We start from the raw sequence: 11938 nt of genomic DNA on the forward strand, positions 1-11938 counted from the left end.
TCTGCACTTGAGTGGGACCAGGGTGCCCAAACCTCTAATGCACTTTTGAAATCCTCATCCATAAGCTACAAATACATGGAAATATGAATTAGATGTGATTAATATAATATACATTCAAAACAAAAAGAAGCAGCTCTTTTCATAGAAGAGCAGAATTGGTAGAAATCCCCAGAGCCTGTGACATTTCAAGCTAAAGTTGAAATAGATTTAGCATAGTCATTCCCATGCTTTGACAGTAGAAACTCCTACTACCGTCTGTGCACCCATATTTTACAATACAGTTATATTTACTAAGGTTTGCACCTGAAAGAAGGTGCAAAGGATACACATAAAAGGGTATCACATTTTGTGCTGCTGAACTGTGATTCACTTAGCTTTAAAAGAAATACACTTTGGTCTTACTGAAGGCTAGCCCATTATGAACATTAGTAAAACCTACATTGTGTATCTATCAATGAAAATAAACAAGACAAACCAGAAGAAACAGAAAATTTTATAGGAAAGGGTGTTAAAAGAAATTACCCAATGTTCAGAAAATTTGCAATGTATTTATTCTGCATCAGTTCTCCCAACTATGACCTGAGATTTCTACTACTTCCCTTTATCTATGCTGCCCATTGAAATGGTATTTGAGAGAACATTTATTATGATGGAGTTAGCAAAAGGCTGATGACAGAAGGCTGACAGCCTAAATTCCTTTCCTGCATTTTTTCCTGTAAACAGTACCACTACATATCAGACTGGCCTACTCTAGAAATACTGGGTTTATGATACATGCTCCAGAACTTGTGTTCCTGAAGACTGTAAACTTTTCACTCACTGCATTTCTGTGAATCCATCTATGGATATTTCTAATTCCTGAGTCTCATACTCCCAACAGACTGTTTTCAGTCTTTTTTCCACCCTCCATGTGGAATTTTGGTCCAAAGTAGAAGCTGAAGCTTCACCCAAATGCTTTGTTCTGGTTCACTTACTACTAATGTCAAGTTTTCAAAGTTAATGCTCTAGGATGCAAGTAGCACAACAGCAATAAGGAAATGAGAAGGTTCAATATGGATGTATAAATGGCAGCAGGAGTCAAACTCTGTTGGGCCTTTATAAATGGCATAATTTATGAAGATTTGAGAAGTTCATGGAATTAAAAACACAGTTCTGTTTCATGATTGACACAAAGGCCAAATAAGCAAGTCTGGCATTTCACAGATCAAAAGATAGTTGTGCTTAATAGAAAAGATGTTAGCTACAACAGATGTCATTTCTGCCATAAAAAGTTCATCGGAATAGCATCTCTGATCAAGTTGAAGATACATCAGTCTGTTTCTTGATTAAAGTAGGCCTTGTTAACACTGGTCACAGGATAATGTTGGAACTACTGGCACTTAAAACTTTCTCTAGTCTTCATTTTCTGGCTTCCAAGATGTGACAAAATAAAAATCTATCCAAATGAACTGTCACATTGAGCTGATGACATTTGGTCTACATAATAGTCTACAAAGGATGAGCCTACATAAGTTCTGGAATAAGGAATAGCCTAACTAACTACTCTGTTTTTAATATTAGAACTCTGACATAGAAATTTTTTAAAAAATTGAATGATCTGTTTCTATTAGGAACTTCTACAAGCTTTGCCTCTTTCTCATCCATCTACTAATGATCAGAGAGCAAAAGCATATTACTGCCTTTGGCAAACAGAAGCATATAGGTGATGGAGTACATTTGCAGTGACTGCCAGGTGGCTTTAAATAGCACTTTTTATTAAGTCTTTTAGCAACATGTAATTTCTTTCCTGCATTAAATGGCACTTGCTTTTCTAGTTGTTTTATTTGCAAAATACCATACATACAGTTAGAGGCTACAAGAGCATTTCAAGCTCACTAAGTAAGCTTGTACCCCATGTGAATGTCATGGCAGCTCCATTCCCACATTCTTAAGTGGTACATCTCTGGTACACTGAAACCTGAGAGACACCAAGGGTATGCTTATTCCCTAGAGTGCTTCTGTAGGAGCTGTGCAGGTGTGAGATTCATCTGGTCCTTTTGTTTTCGTGTCTTTGTCATTGCAGATCTCCACATCATGAAGTCCTGTCATACTATTTTTGTTGCCATCTATTAAGTCTTCTGCCATCTCTGTGCTCTTCTTGTTGCACTGACAGAAGTCACTGGAGCTCTCTAGAAAGTTGATGCAAAATTTGATAATAAGTGCTAGCCATGCCATCCCAAAGAGGATCCACAGAGAGATTACATTCTTGTACCAGCCTGGATAGGTGCGGTCTGGGTTCATCCCTACAAGAGAATCACCCAAAACATTTCTAGACTGGGTTGAGAGTATCTTAAAGGAGACATTACATATAAAGCAAAGACAGTAGAAATATAACCTGATATTAGTGATTTCTATATAAACCACAAGTATGCCATTTACTTAGCATGTGAACAGATGTTGTCATGAAACATACTTGCTTGCATGTCAGCAACAGCCTAGAACTCTCTAGAAACTGTAAAGATTACCCATAAGAAATAAAAATAAATCACAAATTACATCTATGATGGAGTGAAATTATTCACATTTAAGCACCGTTTCATTTCTCCACTTATCACTCCGCATCACAGTATTACACTAGTATGTAACTAGGGTTTCCCGTAGGCAGAGGTAGTCTTTCTGTCTCCCAGAGATTCAAGGGTGCATGTGTTTCTATAATCAATTTGTTTTTAATAAGAAAGTGTTTATCAAAAAGGTGTGTCCTGTGTTTCAGCAAATGCATCGGGCATGGGTCCAAACCCATTTCCTCTGGCAAAGGGTTCTGGCAACAAAAACTAGGCTGTGCCTGGTGCCTGACAGTCTACACCTAAGTGACTTAAGTTGCCTTTTAGAAAGCAGTTGTCTGGGGTTTTGAAGTGGTCACTGTCTGTTAATGGTGATGCAGAGTAGCATCTGCATAAAACTAATCGCCGCCAAGGCACTGGAGAACACCAAGTGCACTGTCAGCAAATGCTGTGATTAAAGACATGGCACTCCAGTCTGGTGGTGTAGTCATTCAAGGCACAGATGACCTGAATGAGCTGGAAGATTACTCATTGACTGGGAAATGGTTTCTTTCCACAGGTGGCATTGCTATCTCAGAAATCATGTCTTGTCCAATCTGTCAAATGCCTACCACAATGTATTTATCATCAGGTGTTTGGATTGCTAGTGGTGTAAAACTGCCAGGTTGGGAGTTTCATATGCCACACATTTGGTTTTGATGTTTAGCAGGTGAAAACAATGAAGTGTGAACTACTCACCAATCACATAATCTCCAAACCCTATAGTGCTGAGGGTAATGAAGGAATAGTAGAAGCCTTCTTCATAAGACCAGCCTTCTTTGTCAAAGAATAACAAGGGAGGTAGCAGGAGGAATAATAACAAGCCAGTTACCAGTGCACAGGTCTTAATCAGGAGGAAAGCTTTTTTCTGGTAAAACAGGAAAAAAAACCAAACAGACTGTCACAGGAGAGGTATCTGGGAAAGCCCTGTTCAGTTTCTGGTTGAAGATGATGCTGGACTCCATAAAAACCACACAAACATTCAGGACATTCTACTAGAATAAATGGTGTTGCACTCTCAGTCAACATGAAATGGGCCATCACCTTCATGAGTCCTAAATTGACACCAATTTAAAGCCTATTCCACAAATGTTCCCACATAACTTACACATGCAATTCTAACTATGACTGATGATAAACAAACCAGATATTCTAGGACTGTGCATGGCTCTAAGGCTCTGGCACTTCTGTTGCTGTAGAGGAAGCCATTCATCACAGAAGTTCCCCCAATTAATAAACAACCTTATCTGACACCTCGTAGGGCTGTCAAACTAAATTTATTTGCTTCCAGTTATTGCTATTATTGCCTTTTTGGCCAGTAGGCAGACTTTTGACAGCTAGGCAGACTGTTCTTGTTAGTCAGAGGATCCCAAATAGCAGACAATGCCCTTTCTGTCTTTTCCTTCCTGAACTTGAAGGTAAGGCATACCTGTCCACATTGCTTACCTGCCAGTGAAACACCCTTTCTAGGCGATGGGCACAATGCTGAACCCCCAACAGCATCAGCTGCCCAATTTCATTCAGGAGTACAAGGTTCAAGGGGATCCCAAAGAGTGCAAACAAGATGCAGAAAATTCGACCAGCCGCAGTGCTGGGGCTCAGGTTCCCATAGCCTAGGCAGGGAAGGAATAGAGTGTTAAATCTGAAGTATTCTATGCTTGCCCTCTTCTTTCCCTGGAGGGGTGAACCTCCATCTTCTACAAAAGTTAGACAAGAAGGTCACTGCTCTAAGAGGACCTTTTTTTATAAATAACTAAGTTACATCCATTGTTTGTCATATCCTATTGTAGGCTGGAAAATAACATTTCTTTCCCTGCCAATTTTGTTTAGTTCCTTTTCCATTTACCAATGAATTTCCTCTCCCATACGCACTGTCCTGGCTGGGATCTGACGTAAATTCAAAACTTCTATTTAGTTCAGTTTTTGTAAGCATTGTTGGCATAGGGTTTGCTGGTAAGTGATCCTGCGTGGCTGTCAGATGGTCTCTGAATCACAACAATAGTGTTTTAATTATAACAACCTTTTTCTACCTTTGTCCCACAGGACTAGTGAACTTAACACTGCCTCCTTGGTTATACTCCTCTTTTGGGCCACAAGTACCAAATATACCTTAAGCTTAAATTGTCAAAATGTTTCCTAGAGTCAGTAAACCCAGAGAAATTATACTTAACCTGAGTAAAATATTTCCATTTCACACCTTAATTGTTTAAAACTTTGGCTTTTTCTTCGAATCATATGAACTGGTCTAATAAAAGGTACTGACATGAAAGCACAGCCTTGCTTATCTGAGACCAACATCACTGCTGCAATATTTGTCTTTATTCCTCACACTCTCTTTTAAAAAGGTCATATATTTGCAGACTTGCACTTCCGTAATTTCAAGTGTTTTATGCCACATGGAAGCCAGATTTAACTTTGTCTTATTCCATAGGATGCTTTTTAAGACAGAGGAAGGACTATCACATAACAAGGATTTTGGCAGTGACTTAGCCAGTCAGCAACCTATGGCCTTGACTACATTTCAAAGTCACCTCCACTCATTACAGATTTGTGTATGTCCATATACAAGATGTACGTAACCTGGCAAAGCTTATCTTTTTACCACAAATAATACTATCTCCTCCCAGCAAAACCCAGGTGTTGGCACAGCACAAGCATAGAGGTGCTCCTACCATTAATGCCTTGCTACCATGCTTGTAGGTGGTACAGCCCCATGGCAAGCAAGCAGCCCCCAAGAGGGAGAGGTCCAAGGGCTGGGCTCTGTATGTAAGACAAGTGAGAGTGTAAACATCCAAGGTTGACCAGATGGAGTCCCGTTCCTTCGCTAACCTCTGTCCCACACCAGCTGCAGTAAGGACTGACCAACTACATAAAGGTATGTGACTGAGCTTGGAATATCTACATGTTTTGTGCCAAGTTTTGCACTGACAAAAGTCTCTTGCCATGGACAGCTCTGCAAACAGTTAACTGTGCACATGCACCGGCAAACTACCCCCAGAAAAAAGGTCTGTCAGCAAACTATTTCTCAGTTTGTATACAGGTTATCTTTTAATCTCATTCCTACTCCCCCAAATTCAACATTTGACTATCTGGAATACCTTCCCTTCAATAATTTTAGGCTTGAGTGATTTGTGAGCCACTGGGTTTAATGTATGCGGTAACACGTAATATACCTCTGAAGCGATGGCCCCAGCAACCAGGCCCTGGGAGGGGGCAGAGCATCCCCCGGAAAGAATGGGATGCTGTTACATAACTAGAGGTTGTTTTGAAATACAGTCAAACAAAGGGGCTAAATTAAGACTGTACAGCAGCCTTAATTCCAGTGTTATGTTCTTCACTTATGAACAACTCCACAGTGTTTACACACTTTCTCACCCCCCCTCACCAAGTAATTACCAATGTCAGCTTTTACCTTTTCTAGACTAACAGGTAGGATAAACGAGAGATATGCAGGCAAGTACATCTAAAAAGCATATGATCCCATCTAAATGAACTTAAGGGATATGTGCCTGGAGTGATCTGTTTCACATTGGCTGTGCCACATTTCAATGGATTGGTTCCAGTTTTAGTCTTTTATGGAATCTGGGCGTTTTGCAGGCTGGTCTGGACACAGGAGAAATTGCTGGGGGCATTTACTGTAAGGCTGGAGCCTGAACATGAGTCATATGTTTATGGCCAGCCATTCCCAAGGTTTTTTGGGGTGGTGGTGTTTTTTTTTTTTTTTTTCTCTCCCTCTTGCATATCAAGTTTAAAAAGACTGTGTTATAGCTTGCAGAGTTCTTTTTACCATAGCTTTCCAGGTTATCCAGTATCTGGAGAAAAACATCAGATGAGAAAGAAAGGTCTGTGATCTCAGAGGTCACTGTGTGAAGCACAGGAGCCTTCAGGATTTTGGGGACCCCACATAGTGCTGAATGAAGAGCATTTAAGGTTAAGCTGTACATTACATTTAATTTAGAGCAGCAAATTCAATGTGTACAGTAAACTCAGAACACCAAACACCAGATCTGCTTTGCATATGATTTCTCTGGCTCCCCTTTCCTTTGGGCTCAGCAGCTCAAAACAATTTCCTGAAGACTTGCTTGAGTAGCTGCTGTAAATATGCCAAAAAGCCATGTCCCATTAGCTTTTTATAAAGGATACAGTTTGATCAAACAGCATGGGAGACTTCAGATTATGCAAAGTGGCCAGCAATTTACATCTGGCTGATGACACACCCTTGATTTTGGACTAGACAAGTAGGTGCCAACCTAGTTGTATATAAGCCTCAATTGTTGTAAAACTCAAGTGTGAATGGGTAAATGGGACTTACTTTCTTCAGTAAATGCAATGAGGGTACCTGGTGTCTTAAACCAATGTGAGCTGTACATTAGAAGATTAGAACCAAGTTCAAAGACTAAAACTACACTGGCAGGTGCATCACATCCTTCATGAGCCTGCTACTGGGATGTCACCTGGTACATGCCTGCCCTAGGTTACACTGAGGGATGCTCACTAAAAACTACTGAGGTCAAAGTGTAAGCATTTTCACTGAAGCAGCTGCATTAAATGACTGCATAGCTTCTCTCATTTTGAAATAAAGTACAATGGAACTGAATCTTCCTTAGAAGCAGCAAATTAAGAGAAGTTTTATTTCTAAGCGTTCACAACCACACACTTTAACTCGTGCTACTGTTACACATATTAAGCAAATCCCATTTTGCTTTCCTGCTTACCCATTACATTCCTGTACTTAAGGGATTCAGAGGCTCTGCAGGCTTGCTAAGAGACTGATGTGTGATTAACAGATTATTAATAAAAGATCTCTTAATTCGCAAGACAATGTTACTTGCAGTGCCCCCAGTTCAGCCGAGGCAACTGTGACTTCCTGCTAGCCACAATGGGAGGTTTGTTTGATTTCCATTCTCACTGCCTGGACATGAGTATTTTAAGCAAAAAGTGCTTAGAATGAAAAAATATGTCTTTATAGGCTGAAAAACATCTGCAATTTCACCAAATAATTTCAGCTGTGGGAAAAACAGAATGATATTTTTAAAAAGCTGGAGGAAGAGTCACTTCTCTAAACAGTAAATTTAACAGTGGTTTGAACATTCAAATATGTTTTTTAAGAGATTTGGTTTAATTCTTTCTCCTACCTGAGTGGATACAAGCCATCACTTCTCACAGGATTGACCTAATCCCAAATTTACAGAATGTTCTTGTTGACAGTATTTTCCTTTGAACACCCAGATACTCAGCGAAGCCTGGGAGCCAGGTGTCTCTAGGCGAGACACACAAGTGTCAGATCCACAAGGACACTGGGCAGTTCAGTGAGGGGTACCAGTGGCAGAATTGCTTTATTTTGCATTACATATTTAAACACTTTGAGAAAGGTGCTCTACTTGGCAGTTGGGGTGATCTCCAGTGAGCCACAATCCTGTTCTCTTAGGCATAGGAGGAAATTACACACTGGTCTCCTACACCCTCAGGGAGTGCTCAAACCACAGAGCTGCTCCCACTACCAGCTGCTCCTCCAAAACTTTTCCAAATATCTACACTTTTCTTTCCCTTGTGCTCTTTACGAGTAACCTGAATGTTTTAATCTGGGCTAAAATGAAAAGTTTGTTTGTCATGAAATCAAATGTTGTACTGAGAAAAAATTAAAATATTCAAATCCAGTTTAGATGGAAAAGGCATCATCTTATAATTCATCAAAGTGGGAAAAAAACCCAAACAAACCTATTACTTACACAGCCTTAAGATAAATTTATCTGGTTCCTGAAAATATAAGCATGGTCCCAGCTTAGCTGGAAGGTGTCCCTGATAAAGCCCTCAGTAACCCAATCTGACCTCATAGCTGACCACTTTAAGGAGATTGCACTAGAGACCTTCTGAGGTACCAGGAAATCTGAATTATCCTACAAACATCAGGATTTTCAAAGGTCTTCTGGTACCACCCACATTCAACTGTACATCAGCAAGTCTGGGGTTCTTGTTCTCCTTCATACTTTTGAATGTCTCTGCAAGCACTAGCTACACAAAACTAACATACTTGGCTTCTCAACCTTCCTGTGAGATTTCACATTATACCCACCAAGTCTGCTCTAAGCGCAGGAACATTTGTCAGCTGGACACAGCCACCGACTTTGAACACCTGACATGAGAAAGCAGTTATTCTCAATTCATCCATCCATGGAGGATGACTTTAAGGCCTCCCAATTGCAGTAGAGACATAAACAGTCCCAGTACTTGCACTGGCATCTCAGTTTTATGATTAGAACAAACCAAAACACTAAACAATTTTATTTTGAAAGCTAGTGGTGGCAGAATAATAGGAACTGTGTCTTATATAGGGAAACTCATTGGAACCCTGACAGGTTGAACCAGAGCGTCTGGGAAGTGCCTGTCACTATTCATTTTAGCTGGTGCTGTGATGAAGTAGAGACCAATAACTACGGCTAGTAGGCTGAAAAACATGTTTGAACAGAGTTATTTAACAGTTTTAGCCCTATGAAGTTCCAGGCAACAGAAAAATTTCGCTGCATGCTGCTTCAGTGAAGGCTAGAAAAATGCCTGGGAAGAATACTGTAGTTAAATTTGTACTGTTTACACACTGGAAGCTATACAGTGGGCTAAGTCTCAACAGGACAAGATGGCACAGTCAGGAAGGCAGACCAAATCCGCCAGTGCTTGAGACAGCTGAGAGGATGGTGCTGCAAGTGCTATCCACAAATCTGCCAGTGACCTCCCACAAACCACTGTGCCTCATCCCACTCAGACAAGCCTGTAGAGCAGCTCTGACAGCTGCCACAGGGCAGGGAAAAAGATCACTGCATCAAAGGTGTGGGGCTCTTCAGCCTAGAACTCCCCTAAGCAAACCTGAGGTTCATAGAGCATTCAAATGTTCAAGTGGCCCTAGGTTATTATTCCATGTTTTAACTACCTCAAGACATCAAGTTGCTTTAACTGGATTTCCCAAGGGATCATCAGCCAGCAATGGGCAGAAGCCTGGCCATTTCTCAGGAGCTGCACCATAGGCTGGGCAACACTAGAGGGTCAGAGTCTTAGAGAAACTCTTGCTGGCCCAAAGCCCTACACTGCCAGAACTTCACAGCCTTGAAATGACTGTTCTTTTTTCCCCTCCATAAAAAACATCTGTGGCACACTAAATGTCTGTGACAGTGTAGTAAATACCACACCTCACTCAATAGCCTGCTCCTTGCCTCTTTACTAACCCCCCAATCCTTTGGGGGATTGCTGTTAGGAGGTATTATACTGTGCTAACCAGAGAAGAGAAGGACAGGGAAGGTCTTCCCCTTCCTTTCTTCACTATGAGATGGTTTACTTTCCCTATTTTTATGTTTAAAGAAGGGCTTTTGAAATGAATGCAAATGAGTACTTAGCTTTGCCACCAGAAAATGGTAATAGCATCTACCCACCCAAGATAAAGGGGGATGTTCAGGCTAGAGAGAAAAATACTGTTCCTTCTACTCTCAGGCTAGCACAGACAACTTCAGTCTCATCACAAATCCTTTCCCTAGCACCTTCTCTGAAATTACACTGCCCTGTGGTCGTTTGACTTCAGGAACTTTCATCTTGTGCCCCACTCTGAACTTGCTTTGATCTCTGCCCTGTTAGTCCAAACTAACTAGGAGGAGAGTAAACACAGAAAGGAGAGACACTGTCTCAGCAAGGGATAAAGATGTCCAAGAGATAAAACCAGCAGCAAGTTAGATTCTCTTTCTTTAATCATGTTTAGTACTACAGCTCTAAAGGAACTCTGAAGATGATTCTTCAAGGCATTGAAGAGAGTTACTATGGAAACATCTGCAGAAAAAGGGATCACATACAAGACCTGGGATGACATGACATGTAAAGAGACAGCAGCGAAGAAAGCACAGAAGTGTAACAGTGGAGAAGAGGGAATCAGCAGAAGGCCACGGCTGCCCATCCCACATGATCAAAAGTTATAAACGTAGTTCAATTCAAATTATGAGATCGGCCAAAAACTACATAGGCTTGGGGCACTTCTTTAAACAACAGATTTTCGTTCATACACATCTGTTTTTTAAACCTTTGGGATTAAGGCACCAAGTATTTCAAGCCTGCAGGTTAGAACTTTGCTTTGCTTTTTAAGGAAAATTTGCATACTGCTTTTTATCACTAGTGGAAATAGATAAGGCTGTCATTTAAATGAAAGAGGAGTACAGCACAGAAGATGCTTCAAGAGGAGACATGGGGTTTCAAACTGTGTCAGTGGGGAAAGAACCTCACACTCCTCAGTTAATGTTAACAGGGAATGAAGCTAACATCCCGTCCCATATCCCAGTGAGAGAGTGTTCTGGTAAGGACCTGAGAAACACACCAAGCCTTCTGAAGAGGATTAAAGCACCTAAAGCAGAAAACAGAAGCTGACAGAATGGAAAGAGCATCTCAAAGAAAAGCGATGAAGGTAAAAGTGATAATGGTTTTGGTAGTGCTGTTTGAGAAGACTAAGGAAGAAATAGCTGATGCCAAAGACATTACATTGCATAAGAGGCCAGCAAGGCATGAGCAGCATTAGTTGCAAGGAAAGAATATGGAAGAGACAAACAGGACAAAGAATGACTTGCAACAGCCTGAACATAGAGTGGAGTCCACCCAGATTCTTCATCAAAATCTTTATGTAGTACCCCTAAATTCCTGAGAATCTTTCTTCTGTTACCATTTTAACGCTATCCTTTCTGAACTCCTTTGCCAGAATGCCTTGTTTTGTAACTCCTATACATTTATCTCGTGAAGCTTGAACTCACTTTCAATGGTTCCATACACACAGCCTGGGATAAGTAATTCCTTGCCACAAAGACACGGAAACCTCAACAATGTTTTGTAAAACTTCTCAAAAAACCTTTTCAATGGGGTCATTTACCCCAGAGCCATGCCTTGTACATAAAACTTCCTACTGTGAATCACTTCTCTGAACTTCACTGTTCTTTGGAAAGGACCTTGTGTTTTACTTGACATAATCAGTTATCTTTCTCAGTCATGCAGTGATGTCTGAGTCAGTGAGGCTGCACCAGCCACTATCTCAAGAACTTGAGTAAAGAGGATGGGTAACAGACTCAAGATGAGGCTCTATGAGGCCATCTGTATTTTCCTCTCCTACAACATACTGTTATCAACGGAGAGCTAAGACACTAACCTGTATGCAATTAAAAATTTAACTTGAAAAAGCAAAATCAAGGACCCAGTTGTCTGAAGTTCTCTGCATACAGGTGACTTGTACAGCATTCTCAGCTCCACAGTTGAAAAGTCATGAACAAGTCCCTAGAGTCATAGTGCCACCTTTAAAACTATGAGACAGAGCTGTAATATTCGATTTTTTTTTTTTTTTTTTTTTT

General features: G+C 40.7%; 1 protein-coding gene across 1 annotated transcript in view; it reads right to left on the bottom strand.

Annotated features, from left to right (window-relative positions):
- Positions 1-1223: 1223 nt before the first annotated feature.
- The window catches only part of KCNK17 (potassium two pore domain channel subfamily K member 17), a 25126-nt gene continuing 14411 nt past the window's right edge, over positions 1224-11938 (bottom strand). The window contains exons 4-6 of the mRNA XM_026844611.1: positions 4026-4192; positions 3279-3447; positions 1224-2282 (exon numbers count right to left, since the gene is read on the bottom strand). Coding sequence (XP_026700412.1) covers positions 1987-2282; positions 3279-3447; positions 4026-4192 — 632 coding nt within the window. The 3' untranslated portion in view covers positions 1224-1986. The remainder of the gene's footprint in view (positions 2283-3278; positions 3448-4025; positions 4193-11938) is intronic.

This window comes from Athene cunicularia (assembly GCF_003259725.1).
Source record: "Athene cunicularia isolate RWA chromosome 3 unlocalized genomic scaffold, athCun1 chr3_part1, whole genome shotgun sequence".
Taxonomy (NCBI): Eukaryota; Metazoa; Chordata; class Aves; order Strigiformes; family Strigidae; genus Athene; species Athene cunicularia.